Below are 14523 nucleotides of genomic sequence, written 5' to 3' on the forward strand. Positions count from 1 at the left end.
ACTTGTACTACACCGGTAACCATATTCTTCACTTCAAGTCACAGGCTAAGCGCGTTATCAACGAACAAGATCTGTTCTTTTATTAGGTAGTTATACAAACTAGTTAATTCCGCCCATTTTGGCAAATCCGGAAGGTTGAACAGCAAGCTTTGTAACAGCGTCGCTGGTGATATCACTTGTACCATAGCCGGAACTGGACGTTTAAAAAGAAGCGGCGCCCGAGATGTCCATGTCGGCAACGCCAATGGAATTCGACTCAGTGTCTCTACCACAAGAAGCAAGTGGCTATTTCGGAGCCGCACTGCGAGCAGTGATTCTGGAAGTAGAGAATGTAGTCGAAGGTGCGGCCGTGATGGTAGAGGTCTCACCATCGTCTTTGAGAATGCCAACGAGACAGCCCCATTCACCCATAATGAAAACACAGTTGTTGTGTTTGAAAATTATGACCTCGTCCAAGCTAATTTCGTCGGCTCCTTCAGGCTCATGGTTGGTCTCTCCAGATTGGCGGCGGTTTTCATTCTCGAGTTCACTCGTACTAATGTCGCTGTCAGTGCAGATGTAGTATTCTCCTTGATGGACGCAAACAAGGTGCACCCTAAGACGTTCGTCTTCAGGGTTCACTTCACAGTCGAGCGGTTCGTTGGTAGCGGCAGGAACAATGCCTTTAGTAGTGCTAGTAGCAGGGTGACCGAGGCCAAAGTACTCGATTGGGCAGTAAGTGGTAGCCGCAGCAAAGCCAACAGCAGTGCTGAGAACAGCGGTAATAGTGCTCAGCTTCATTTTGATAGTGAGGAAGAGACACGGGAGGTGATGAGAAGCCTGGGCTGATATGAAGCAGGAAAAGTTGAAAGGGGAGGGAGAGAATAGGTAGGTTAGTGAAGAAGTAAGAGAAGGCGAGCTTGGTGAGGAGAGAACTCTTAGAAAGAATCGAAATTCCATCGGGGGACTGGTCCTTTAAATACAGACGTCGTAATTCGGCATTTTCTTCGTATAGCCATCTTCATCATGCCAAGTCGGAATATCATCACGCCACTAGACCGCCTATTCATGATGTTCACAAGGGATAAATGTTGATTCGAGGAGATAATTAACCCTCTTCTCCACAATACTTCCGCCTCGCATGCAGGTATCTCGAGTCGAATCTTCATGGTGCTTCGTTTTTCGGGCCAAAACCTCCGGGCACGGCGCGATATTATGCTAACGCTAAGATCCGGATTAAGACTCTTCGCAGGATAAAAGCTACTTAATACAAGCGAAGCTCTGTATTTCGGTTGTGTGGTCTTGAATATCCGCGCATAGGATCGAGGATGACCCGCGCTTATCGCGCAGTTTGCTCAAGCCACACACGCATGATAATAAGCGAACGGAGAACAGGAGAAAAACATTTGATCTCCAGATTCCGAGCGGTGGAGAAAGTTTGAGAGGGTAGTTATACGTAGTGCCTCCTATAGTAGCTCGGTGTTGTGCGATGGACGTAACCGGTATTTTCTGCCTCTTGGAAGCAGAAACCACTCGAGACGGACTCAGCCCTGGACACTGATGGATCTATGTGCAGACAGACACACACTTGATCCTTTGTTCTTACTGGAAGGGATTACCATCGACGTGACTACAGAACCGGAGGGACTTATACTCCATGAAACAAGTTCAGCCGGCTTATTTGTTTCTGCAGGAACATATACCGAAAAAAAGAACTTACTTGAAGTATGTACTCGTTGGAAACTCAGACTTTGGCCGAAGGCGGATGACACATGGCATTGGTGCATGCTAGAAAAGTCAAGGACAATAGTTAGCCCGGCTCCAAAAACGATTAGAGCTGACTAATAGCTAAAGGCCAAGAGAAAACAAAGGTTCCCATATCTCAAGGGACGTAAGCTCCTGGGGTCTTTGAGAAGACCAACACATCCAAGGTTGAAGGTCACTTCTGTTTCTTCCATTGTGAAGTCAGCGGATGGCAGCCGAGTGTTAATTATTCCCTTTGTCGAGTTTTTATTACACCGAAAGAACTAAGACGCTGAGGAATACAACAAAAACCTTTAGTAGTTGGTAAATAACTATGCAGCTACTGAGTTCTACCAAAAGGAAGAAAAGTCTGACTTGTTCGAAGCGACTGATGCCGATTCATGTCAAACCCCAAGCCTACCGCATCAAATATGTAGCTACATATTTGTGTATGTACATCAGTTCCCGCGACACTTGAGGCCTTGGATCCTCTGTGTGGCCCTGTGCAGAAAGCCGGCCAGTCCAGAACAAAGCCTCGTGAATGGAGTCGGCATCGACCTCATTGAACCCCATGTCCTATATTAGAGGGCCCCATGGGGTCACCCCACTAAACACAAAAGGACGGCCACAGAATCAGATAAGATAATAGAGTAAGATAATAGAGTGGCAAAGATCGATGCAACATGTTTCTCTTTTTCCTTGGGTCTATAAAAGCGGCATGTTTCACTCGAGCATCAAGGAACATTCACAAACGAAAATGCAGTGAACTTCATGTATGCAGTACGTTATAGTGATATCTAAAGAATATTACATAAGGGCTTGATCGACGCACACAAAAGGCAATCGTCGAACATCTCTTTTCCATCTGGACCTACAAACTAACAAACCATGTTACATAACTAACCAAGTTCTTGGTCCATACCCTCCGTTTTGTGACCCTGCGGATCAGGCACAACCAGCACCTATTTACAGAGCCATGACAGCAACCATCAGACTAGCCAGGCCAGCCAGGGGACCAGCAAGCAGCTTAGCAGCGCTGTTGGGCAGGTCAGTGGCACCACCACCGGTGCCGGTGCCCGAGGCGTGAACAGCACCGGTGCCCGAGGGGTGCATAACACCAGTGCCAGAGGCGTGGTAGGCGCCGGTGCCAGAGGCGGCAGCAGCGGCAGCTCTGTGCTTGGCGCAGTTGCAGGCACGAGCAGCAAGGCGAGAGTCGCCCTCAGGGCCGCAGTAGCAAGCGCGAGCGTCAAGGCGAGAGTCCTCGGCGGCACCAGGGGCAACGGGGACGGTAGAGGTGGTGAAGGTAGCGGTAGAGGCGGAAGTGGTGGTGCTGTGAGCGTGGACCGCACCGGTGCCGTGGGGGAGATAGGCTCCAGTGCCGTGGGGGTAGTAGGCGCCAGTGCCAGAGGCAGCAGCAGCAGCAGAAGCGGCGGCAGCGATAGCTTTGTTCTGGGCGCAGCGGCAGTGGCAATTGTTGCAGGCGCGAGCAGCAAGGGAAGAGACGTCCTCAAAGGGAGAGTTGTCCTCGGGGCCACATTCGCAGCCAGAAAGGTCCACGTGAGAGTCAGCGGTGATAGCAGCAGCGTTGGGAGCGGTGGAGGAAGGCGTGGTCTCCTGGTTAAAGTTCAGGCAAACCCAGCTCTTTTCCGCGGGGACAAAAATGCAGCTTTCGTGGCGGGAGAGCCCGGAAGTCTTACCAACGGGCTTGCCACTAGACTCGAACAGATGGATTTTGTTAACCTCGTCAACAATTTCATTGTGGAAGTCGTCAGCATCGACCTCGCTGCCAGTGCAGTAGAAGTCATCCTGGTTCATGACACAAGTCTTGTACTTGGAAACGAGAGGGCTGTCAGTGTCCAACTTGGAGCCGTCCTCCTCAGTAGGGCCGGCAGTACCAGTGGGAATGGTAAAGTCAGTGCTAGAAGGAGTACGCTTCTCGACATTGGCAGAGGTGGAAGCGGGCTTCTCCTCCAGCTTGTGCGCGCAGACCCATCCGCGGACAAGGAAAAAGCAGTTGTTGAACTGGGAGATGCCAGCGCGAGCTAGGTCATTCAGCGACTTGATGGGGCGGCCATCGGCAGCCTCAGTGGGAGCGGGGGTTTCGGTGCCGGATATCTCAGCGTTAATCAGTTCGGAAACCTTGTGGATCTCATCAGCATCACCGCTGACGTTACTGCAGTAGAAGCTGCCGTCCTTTACAGTGCAGTCCTCGTGGAATGAGAAGCCAGAGTCGGGGTCGCTCTTGAAGCGATCAATGGCTGCCTGAATATCAGCATCGCTGATGTCAGACTCAGTCTCAGTCTCAGGAGTAGCAGTAGAAGAGGCACTGGTGGTGGTGGGCTGGCTCTCAGTAGTGGTAGTGGTGGTAGTAGCGGCCATAGCGGCCATAGCACGAGACTTAGCAGACTTAGAGCTCTCAACTTTTTCAGCGTAGCCAATCTGATAGCGGTAGTCCAACTCATCATCCGAGCCGATATCGAAAGGGTCAAAGGTCTCATATTTGCGGGTAGAAGTAGCGCTGGTGGTTGTGGCAGGGGCACCAGCAACAGCATCGGCCACAACATCAGCAACATTGGCAGCCTCATTAGTAGGGGCGGGGCTGAGATCGGTGCAAGGGCTATCGGTACCGGTAGGATCGACACCGAAGTACTTGGGCGGGTAGTCCGACGCGGCAGCCGCCAGGGTAATGGCACCAAGCACGGAGGCAACGGATGTGACCTTCATTGTGAGGGTGGAGGAAATGCGGAAGGGCTAGTATAACAAGTAAAAGAAACAAGAGGAATCGAAGCGAGAGAGTGAGAGAGGAGCTTGGCGAGGAGGAGAATCAAGAAGAATCACAATTGAATTCAGGACTAAGATCTTAAATAGAGATGGGCCGGCCAGACTACCTCCTCATCCCAACGCTCCAGCCATCAGAACAGCCGAGTTTGCATAACATTGCTTCACGAAGGGCTGATAGTCTCTCTACAGAACAGACCCTCTTCACGGTGGCTTTTACTTGCAAAACGTCGGAAGTCCCGTTGGATTTTTATGGGCTATGGATTGTCAGGCCAAAGCTTGGGAGCACGGCGCAATATCGTGTCCAGGCCGGGGACGCTCAGCACAGCGACCAGGCGGGACATTGGTGGTGTTTCTTCGTCCAGTGAGCGACTTTGAGGGAGTTTGGATAAGGAAATGGAGACCTTCCAGGTTCTTCGAGATAGAAAAAGAAGCTGGTCTAGCCGGGATTTGTGTTCAGCACAGTCTTTTCATGCCCGGTGCAGGTGTAAACGCTACCCATGCATGACGCGAGCACCAGACATCGGGCTGGATCTGAGCCGCATCGGCGAGAACGGGCCTTTGCAAAAAAAGCGGTACTAGATGCATAGGCAAATAACCTTGATGGCCGGCAGAGGGCGCTTTGGGCTGCTGAAATACCACCCATTCGTTTCCGAGATGGTGATGTTTGGCTGGTGTTGTGGTGCAAGACTCGCACGCATCCCCCGCGCCTGTCCAGCAAGGTAGGCTGTGAGTTTAGGTGCTCGCCATCGCTATGTGTCACAATTGTGCCGAAAAGCGTCCATGCAGCACAGGGCGTGGGACGCGGGTGTTGCCGTTAGTCATTTTGATATGTATCCGCATGCGTGCTCTTGGGACTGAGGATGTCTTGAGCGTTGTTTGCTTATGTAGCTCGCCGATGCTTTTCTTTGGGTCAATTCTTAGGGTCTCATAGTTGTAGGGTATACCTGTGCAGGATTCCGCCACACTCAGCCACATATAGGACCCTCGTAGTCCAATTCATCCGTTGAGGAGACCATATGTTCTGCACTCGAGGCCTGGAAAACTTTCCTGTGATACGAGCCACACTGGTATGCAGCGCTCTCGTTGGATGGTTATATTCTATATTCATGGCCATAACTCTCAACAGCGGCAGATGTAGTACCGTAATACTGTGTGTGCACTCAATTTGGCGCGTCGGCTAGCCTATTATGCAGTCATCATGCAGGGGATGTTAAACTGTCAAAATACATAATGTATGTATGTAGTGGAGGGGGAGATCTTACATACAATAAGTGTTTCAAACATTTTTTTCATCTAATACCGTATCCCAGAATGAGAAGAGATTTCAAGTAGCCACATAACCCTACAAAACACACATGACAAGGGTTATACACTCCACGCGATGTCACGTGGTACCGTTACCCCGTCAAACCACCCGCTCGCGCTAGTAGTCGCGTCACTAATGACAAAGTGGGCGCTATTATCACCATTGAACCTCGCAAATCTTTCCAGGCAGCCTCGCCCAGCACAGCAGGCGGCAACCCGACACTACACCAGTACACAGACCCATCCACATTCTTCCACAACAGAAGCCAGACCAAAGATACCCCGAATTGTTATGAATCTTCCTTGAATCTGGCTCTAGTTTCCTGTCCCGCCACTCACCCACTTGCCCTAATGCTATCCCGGTTCTAGAGTGCCTATCCAGAACTATCTCGGCTGCGTCGTCGCATGTTCAACTCCGAGCGAGTCTGGCCCCGATGACCAAAAACAACCTGAACAATGAACTAAAGTGGCTGCGCCAAAACCCCGATATTGTTCTCCCCAAGTTGAGGACACAATTCATGCCGCCCGTAGCCGCCGACTTCTCGGAACCGGCCAAGTCTCAAACCTCGACTCTGCGGCCTCGGCAGGGAGCGTCTCAACCGCCGCAAAGACCAGCCCCGGTTTCGACACCACCGCAAGGGCCGCCAGCACAGCTGTATAAACCCGTGGTGGCACCCTCGGCACTTCTCACCGATGACGAAATCAACGAGAATGACATGGTTATGATGCACAACTTGCCAACACGGACATCACCACGAAAGCTACAAAGTCGCCTCTCTTCTTCGAGCAACACCAACCCGCCGTCATTAACGCACACTAAGAGCGATCTCGCAACCACCAACCCCAAGACCCTATCCCAGTCCTCAGTCACAAGCATGGGTCGCTTTGAACGAGCATATGCGTCACAAGCTGCATCAAGCAAACCTGCAGATGGTACGTGCATGAAACAGACAGCCTTTGCAAAGGGAAATCGACTGAATGTGTCACTTTTTGATACTGACTTCTCATACTTTAGCCTCACTGCAAAAGCCTGCTCCAAGTACCGTTCTTGTTGAGCCGGCCACCTCTCGAACAAGTCTGCCGCAACCAAAGGTGGACGGTGAGGATCTCAGCTTAGTCGAACTAGAAAACGACTATATACCCCAGTCGGACGATCTGGAACTTTGTGACGAAGAGCTTCGCCTCTGGGATGAAGCACACGGTTCCAGACCTCAACCAGCCTCACCTTTACACAAGAAGCGCAAAAGCGGCGACATTAGCACTCTTTCCGAAAGTCAGACCATGGGCTCTAACACTGCCGAGGAGGATGAGTTCCCTGATGTCTACGAGCTGTTGGGCACTGAGCCCCCGTTATCCACACGAAAAACAACATCAAGCCAAGTCATCAAGGCAACACCTTCACGAACGTCAGTGTCGTCTAATACAGCATCTGCACGAAGTGGCAAACGATCGAAATTGCTGATATGCCAGCCGGAATTGTCTACTCCCTCTCGAGTGAAACCAGAAGAGTTGCCACTCAAAACTCCTGGCAAGACGAAGAGAAGCATTGAATCAAGTCCAAGCCGAAAACGCGTGGCTACACCGGACAGAATATCACCGACAAAGGCCATTTCAGAAGAACGGGAACTAAAGCCTCTTGACATCTCCTCCATCTCACAAAGACGACGGCAATCTGGTGAAATTGTCGAAGACTCCGAGGACGAGTGTATGACACCACCTCGGCATTCTGGGTCTCCCCTTACGATACCGTCAACTATTTCAAAAGCAACTTCTCTCAGTGCACCACCACCCCCTCCGTCCTTTAACGATACTTCCCACATTAGTATATGTGACACCTCACAGGAAGATAGCTTCTTGGAAATATCAAATCCCACCGTGGTTCCATCAACCGCCCTTCCGCCTGTTTCATCACTTGTTCCCCCGCCACCGGCTCACGTTGTATACAACTCACCCCAGCTACCTGAAGCTACCCAGGCAGAGGGTGCTGGTATATTGATTATCAAGAACCCGGCCTTGCTAAAACTAAGAGAAGAAGCTATTGCTGCCGAGGTTCAAAGAAATCGAAAAGACTTTGAGATGTCACTGCGCTTGAGGGCAGCCGATGCCAAGGAAACGCGAGAACGTGTCAAGGTCGAACGGGTAAAACTGACTGCCCAGCTGAAGGAGATTCAAGCCTTGGGTTCCATTTTGGAGCGCCACAAGTCCATGTCGGATGACATGGAGCATTTGCTAAAACAAATCACCAATGCCTACAGTCAGGGGATTTCTACAGATGAAGATGAAAACAGACTCGATGAGATTACCGAGAACATCAAGGTCATCGAGACCGAGTTTTGCCAGGAACTGGCCAAGAGCTCTGTGACCGATGCCGAAGTCCACGAACTCAATGCCCAGTTCTTGCGAAATACCATTGTGGCGTCTACCATCCCACCCGCACTTGAAACTACTGAGGCACATCACAGACCTTCTGATGAGTATATCGAAGTGGTTTCTGCAAATAGAACGTCTCAGTTTGCAACCCCCAAAGCTGCATTAACATCAACACAACGGTCTCGGCCTGAACTTGGCTCTGCGCCGCACCTATCATATAATCATAACCCTCCACCTGTGTTCACTCGGGAAACGCTGAGCCATGGACGGCAACAAGCAAACTCTTCTATCGAGATAGAACTTGACGACATTGACGACTCGATTCTAATGGAACTTGATGCTGGCGACTCATCAGGAATTTTCCGACATGGCCAGCGGAATCGAACAAACTCATATCCTAATCCTACTCCCCAAAACTCTCAGAAAACCCGTCAAACCACACTGTCATTCCATAAGACTCCCCCTTCTCAATTCCAACAAGTATCTCACAGTCAACAAGAAGCTGGTACAGGGCCTTCCTTTAGTGATTGTGAAGACGATAATTTCGATGATGACCTCATAGCCCTTGCGGACAGCTTTGAAGCTTCCAGCCTGCCCATGAAGCAAAGACCAGTCCTTGAAACTACCTCGGGTAATACAATGGCCCAGTCCGCCCAAAAACGGCCCACAACAAAGCCCGAGAAGCGGAAGCTTGCTGCCTCTACAAAGGAGAACCCTTGGCCCCCCGAACACATGTGCTATCCCTGGTCTGCTGATGTCAGACAAATTCTCAAAGACCGCTTTCGCATGCAAAGCTTTCGGCACAACCAGCTACAGGCTATCAACGCAACGCTGGCAGGCAAAGATGCCTTTGTGTTGATGCCGACTGGAGGTGGAAAGTCGCTTTGCTACCAACTTCCTGCTGTCATCAGGAGTGGTAAGACCAAGGGAATCACACTGGTGATCTCGCCACTTTTAAGTTTGATGCACGATCAAGTTCAGCATCTCAAAGACCTTGGAATCCATGCTGTCATGTACAACGGTGAGATGAACAAGGATGCCAAGGACATGGTAATGAACATGTTTCAGGAGCGGAATCCAGAGGGCTATGTGGAAATATTGTACACTACACCCGAGATGCTCAACAAGAGCAATCGATTCATTGACGCTATGAGTGACTTGTATAAGCGGAATAAACTGGCTCGCATTGTCATTGATGAAGCACATTGCGTGAGTCAATGGGGTCACGACTTCCGGCCCGACTACAAAGAGATTGGCAAGGCACGGCTCACCTTTCCAAACGTCCCAGTGATAGCCCTGACCGCCACAGCAACCAGCAATGTTATTATGGATATCAAGCACAACCTGCGGCTCCAGAATTGTGAGACTTTTGCACAGAGTTTCAACCGGACAAATCTCTACTACGAAGTGCGACGGAAGGTCCCGAAAACTGCTTTTGATGATATCAAGGAAATAATTTTGGAGCACAATGGGCAGTCTGGAATTGTTTATACCCTTTCAAAAAATACGGCGGAAAGCATAGCAGAGCGCTTGCAAGCTGTCAACATTCGTGCAGAAAGATACCACGCAGGCGTCGACCCACAGGAAAAGGTCCGCGTCCAAAAGGACTGGCAGTCGGGCAAAGTCCAGGTTGTTGTTGCGACGATTGCCTTTGGAATGGGTATTGACAAGCCAGATGTGCGCTTTGTCATCCACTATGCGATTCCCAAGAGTCTAGAGGGGTACTACCAGGAAACCGGTCGAGCAGGGCGTGATGGCAAGCCATCCAAATGCTACTGTTTCTACGGCAAAGCTGACGCCGTGCTGCTGCGCAAAATGATTTCAGGAGACTTTGAGGACAAGGGCAACTCAAATATTCCTCGGCCATCAAAGGAACAAACCGACAGACAAATGGCCATGTTGAATCGAGTGGTAACCTTTTGCGACAACGAAAGCGACTGTAGAAGAGTTGAGATCCTTCGATACTTTGGCGAAGCCTTTGACGCTGCCGAGTGTAATGGCCAGTGTGATAACTGTCTGTTTGACAAGCAGATATCCGAGCCGCGAGACTACACCAATATCGCTGCTGCCGCTTTACATACGGTGCGCAAGTTCCCTGAGGCGTTGACTATGGGTCAATGCGCCGACATTTTGCTGGGAAAGGGCGACAAGCACATGGAAAAACTTAACGCCACCCGCGACCTGGAGCAGTACTCGCAGGTCGCAAACGGCATGAAGAAGCTAGACGTTGAGCGCATCATTGATCGTTTAACCGTGGAAAACGCGCTAGTCTCGGGACACAAGATGAATCATCGTGTCGGGTTCGCCATTGACTATTTGAAGGTGAGTGAACAGCGGAGTGCTCGTGGGACAAGAATCATGTGCTAATCCATAATAGTGTGGCCCGGAAGCCCAGAGCTTTATTACTGGTCGCAAAAAGCTCATGCTTTCAATTCGTTTAGACAACGGCAAGGCTAAGCCAAAGTCCAAGGCGAAGAAGAAAGAGCCGACCTCGACTATGGTGTCATCGCCTGTCCGCGGGAAAAAGGGCAAGCAGCAGAGACGCCAAACCTCGGACGACTCTTTCTTTGAGAGTGACAATGACGCCGACCAGCGGCGCGGGAGGCAGCGCGTCGTGGATGACCATGACGATGACGCTGCATTCGATCCACCAGGGCCATCCGCCGCCGGGAACATGGCACCCAGCGAACAGCCCAACCCGATTCACGAGGACGTGATTGCCAACTTTGTTGTCGAGGCGCAGCGGCTGGAAGAGAGCCTGCGCAATGCCTCTAGCCTGCGCAAGGTGCTCTTTTCGCAGGCGCACTTTTGCCAGATGGCCACCAACTGGACGACGACGCTCGACGCCATGGCTAAGATTCCCGGCATCGACAGAGCACGCGTGCGCTCACACGGTGACAAGTTTCTGCCGTTGCTGCGCACGTTCCGCGAGCAGTACGAAATCATGATGGACGGCGATGCGTTCAACGAGGAAGACATTGTCGATCTGATCAGCGATGATGACGACGACGGCGCCGCCGACGATGGCGCCGAGGACTCCAAGTTTTTTCAGGCTGGCGGTAGCGGCCCAAGCTTTTCAGGCGCGCCACATCCGCTGGCCCCCGCCACCACCCACACCTCTGGCGCCTCGCGCGCCGCCAAGGCAAGTGTTGACGCATGGCACGATAAGCTTGACAGCCTCACCTATAACCCCGCCGACAGCAACAGCCGCGCCGCCGGAGGCGCCAGCAGCAGCCGCTCGGCGGGCAGCTCGTCGTACCGCGGCGGCGGCAAACGGAGTTTCAAGGGACGCAAGTTTGGTGGCGGCGGTGGTGGGAGCAGCAGCGGGGGAGGCGGGCGCTCGTTCAAGAGGTCTAGCGGAGTGTCCAAAGCGCGTAGTAGCGCGGGTGGATCCGGCGGCGCACGGAGGGGCGCGGCGAGGACGGGCGGAGGAGGAGGAGGGATTCGGCCGATGCCGTTATGAGGCTGAGTTTCTGTCTGTCTCTATGGTTTGTTCGGATTAGACAATGATTATGAGTATGTTTACGGGTACATGGTTCTATTTACTGCATGCAGGCGACCGAGAATATAATCAGGCGTCTGGTATTTTTTTTTTTCTTGCACTTATCATCACGGAGTAGTTTGTCTTTGACTTGGCGCTAGGGCAAATAAACACGTTAGTTGACATGGACGTGGATCACTTGTTAAGAAGTGGGGTGATGAATAGAATATTTCTGTAGATTGTTGAAGAGTTTGGATTGCTATATAAAAGAATCTAGTCTCGGACAGTCTGTATAAAAAAAAGATCTTGTCCCTCCGCTACATAAAAGGGCGAAGGGAGGCTGATGTCTGGTGGTGCACGGCGGCAGATTGTATGTATATGGAGAACAAAACAAAAAAGGATAGTATCAAGTGGTTATGTCAGATGAAGAAGAGAGCTGCTGGAAGAAAAAAACAACAAAAGGAACAAAAGGAACAAAAACAAATGGTATGGAAGAGAGGAAAAAAGAAAGGCCCCAGGGGCAGAATACAATCTCGGACGCAACAGCAACAGGTATATACAAAAGGGCTTGAGGAAGACGACATGACGGGCAAAGAAAGCCAGTGGGAATTTGGGAGAGGAAAAAAAAAATAGAGAAAAGCCCACGATGGAAGAAGAATGGTGGTGTGGTACACGGCGGCCAGAGGACTGAGACCTTCGGCGTGGAGAAGGGGATCTCGAAGACGGAGGAGGGCATTAGGTCGTGATAAGGCAAGCAGAAAGATGAAAGGAAAAAAAAGAAAAACTCCAAAAAAAAGTTTGCGAGGGGCCAGGCCCGCCGGCACCGACAGCACCGCATGCTAACAGGCGCCGTCAATCTCGTCGACCAGCTCGGCCGTAATCTCCTCGCGCACGCAGCGGCACCAGTCAAAGATGGCGTCGTGGAAGTGGCGCCAGGCGCGCGGCTCGGCATTGTACACAACAGCGAGGGCGTCGACGCGTAGCGGAACCTCCCAGCGCAGTTCGGCGGCCTTGGCCCAGTAGCGGATGTTGTCGGCGGCGCGGTAGGGCTTCTGGGTGTCGGTGTGGTAGGCGGCGATGGCGCCGAAGCGGCGCTTGCTCTTGCGCACGGCGGCGTTGTGCAGCTGCACGAGCAGCAGGCCGTTTTGGAAGGCGGCGAGGAAGGGCGTCGGTAGCGCCATGCTGCCCAGGTCGTCGGCCAGCGGCGTGTACGGCGGCAGCGCGGCGGCCGCCTCGGGGTGCATGCTGGCGAGAAAGGCCAGCTCGCGCTCGACTTCGCGGCCGGCCCACGAGCCGTGCAGCCAGGCCCAGCTGCAGCGCTCCTCGCGCTCGGCGGCCTCGAGCTGCTCGTCGCCGCGCAGCATGGCCGACACGCTAGCGATCCATCCGGCCAGCGCGCCCAGCTCGGTCTCGCGGATGCCGCCCTTGAACTCGCGCGAGGCCATCTGGCGCAGACACTCGAGCACCGAGATCAGCTCGGTGCGCACCTCGCGCTCGGGCTTGATCGAGTCGAGTCGCTCCGGGTGCTCGTGGGCGGTGTAGTAGACTTTGGCGGCGCGGATGGCCATAGTCATGACGTCGAGGATGTGCATGCCCTGGACTTCAAACCAGCCCTGCGTGTCGACCCTGGCGTTGGACGCCGAGGTCACGCTGTCCTTGCGCGGAGCGGCGCCCATCTTGTAGGCCAGCACGTCCTCCAGCGCCGTCGTTGCAGCGTTCAGGGCCTGGCGCAGGTCGCGCTTGAGCTCGGCAATGGTGGGCGGTGGCGCAATGTGCTTCTCGGCTGCGCGGAAGGTGCTGGTCGTTGGTGGCAGCATGCTGTCTTCGTCGTCGTCGTCATATTCGTCGTCGGGGTCTTCCGAGTATACGGTCGAAGCGTCACGGGTCAAGTCGGCATCATCGTCGTCGGACTCGGCGCGCTGCTCAGCATGGGCGCGTACCAAGTCGTCATCAAGGTAGGAGGCGTTCATCGTCTGCTCAGAGCCGCCAAACATGAGACTCAGATGGCGGGTTTTGGCGCCGTCGGCATCAATGGCCAGTAGGCTGGGGCTCCGGAGCGGCGAGACCAGGCCGGACATGTCGATGGTTGCCCGCTTGTTCCTGTTCTTGCGGGCCAGCTGGGCGCCCTTGCCGTCTAACAGGCCGGTGCGGGCAAAGTAGAACTGGATATGGGCAATGCTGCCCAGACTGAGCACACTCTCGCGGTGGCGCGCGCTGGCAGCAAAGTTGGTACCCTGCGGGCGCATGTAGCCACGGCGCTTAGACTTGCGGCCGCCGGAGATAGTGGTGGAGGGGTCCAGTTCATCGTTGCCGGCTGTGATGGAGGGGAAGGGCTCGGTGGTGTCGTGGTCGTGGGCAGCCTCGGACGAGTCGAGGCTGGAGGTGCTGAGATGTGAGGCATCGCTTGATGATAGCGACTTGAAACTGGAGTCGCTGGTGCGGGAAGACTGGAAGCTGTCGGTTGATTGGCGGCTCATGCTGATGGCGGCAGCAACCAGGTTGGACTGCTCTGCTGCTGAGGCAATAGATGCTTCACTGAGGCTGCGCGAGATGGCTAGCGAAGCGGCGGCAGACTGGAGGGCGGGCGAGGTGGGGGTCTTGACTTCGGCGGCAGCGTCGAGCGTGTGGCTTCGGCTGTGGCCGTGATGGGAGTCAGAGGCGTCGTAGGAAGGGTTGCGGTCTAAATCAGCGGGCAAGGCTAACGGCAGCGGTGGCGGCGGTGAGGACTGTGGGGAGGCTTGGGAAGAGCTCATGACCAAGTATTTGGAGGAAGAGTTGTCTTTCTCTCCCTTGTTTTTTGTTTCTGGTGGTTTTTTTTTTGGCTAGGGCGCTGGGTTTGGCGGTGCGTCCAGGTGTTTCGGGTG

The 14523-nt window shown here is 53.1% G+C and overlaps 4 protein-coding genes across 4 annotated transcripts; 1 reads left to right on the plus strand and 3 right to left on the minus strand.

Annotated features, from left to right (window-relative positions):
- Positions 1 to 285: 285 nt before the first annotated feature.
- On the minus strand, positions 286 to 780 carry BROUX77_001937 (uncharacterized protein; the record flags this gene model as incomplete). Its single annotated transcript, XM_073746421.1, has 1 exon — positions 286 to 780. One exon carries the CDS (start codon positions 778 to 780, stop codon positions 286 to 288), a length of 495 nt encoding a protein of 164 aa, XP_073607019.1.
- Positions 781 to 2688: 1908 nt separating this feature from the next.
- On the minus strand, positions 2689 to 4446 carry BROUX77_001938 (uncharacterized protein; the record flags this gene model as incomplete). The annotated part of the gene is made up of 1 exon (XM_073746422.1): positions 2689 to 4446. One exon carries the CDS (start codon positions 4444 to 4446, stop codon positions 2689 to 2691), a length of 1758 nt encoding a protein of 585 aa, XP_073607020.1.
- A 1796-nt stretch (positions 4447 to 6242) lies between these two features.
- BROUX77_001939 (uncharacterized protein) lies at positions 6243 to 11641 on the plus strand (the record flags this gene model as incomplete). Its single annotated transcript, XM_073746424.1, has 3 exons — positions 6243 to 6741; positions 6824 to 10500; positions 10556 to 11641. The coding sequence occupies 3 exons, from the start codon at positions 6243 to 6245 to the stop codon at positions 11639 to 11641; spliced, it is 5262 nt and encodes a 1753-aa protein (XP_073607021.1).
- Positions 11642 to 12498: 857 nt separating this feature from the next.
- BROUX77_001940 (uncharacterized protein) lies at positions 12499 to 14412 on the minus strand (the record flags this gene model as incomplete). The annotated part of the gene is made up of 1 exon (XM_073746425.1): positions 12499 to 14412. One exon carries the CDS (start codon positions 14410 to 14412, stop codon positions 12499 to 12501), a length of 1914 nt encoding a protein of 637 aa, XP_073607022.1.
- Between the last annotated feature and the right edge of the window lie 111 nt (positions 14413 to 14523).

Source organism: Berkeleyomyces rouxiae, assembly GCF_048999995.1.
Source record: "Berkeleyomyces rouxiae strain 22BRR77 chromosome Unknown BrBRR77_ptg000002l, whole genome shotgun sequence".
Taxonomy (NCBI): domain Eukaryota; kingdom Fungi; phylum Ascomycota; class Sordariomycetes; order Microascales; family Ceratocystidaceae; genus Berkeleyomyces; species Berkeleyomyces rouxiae.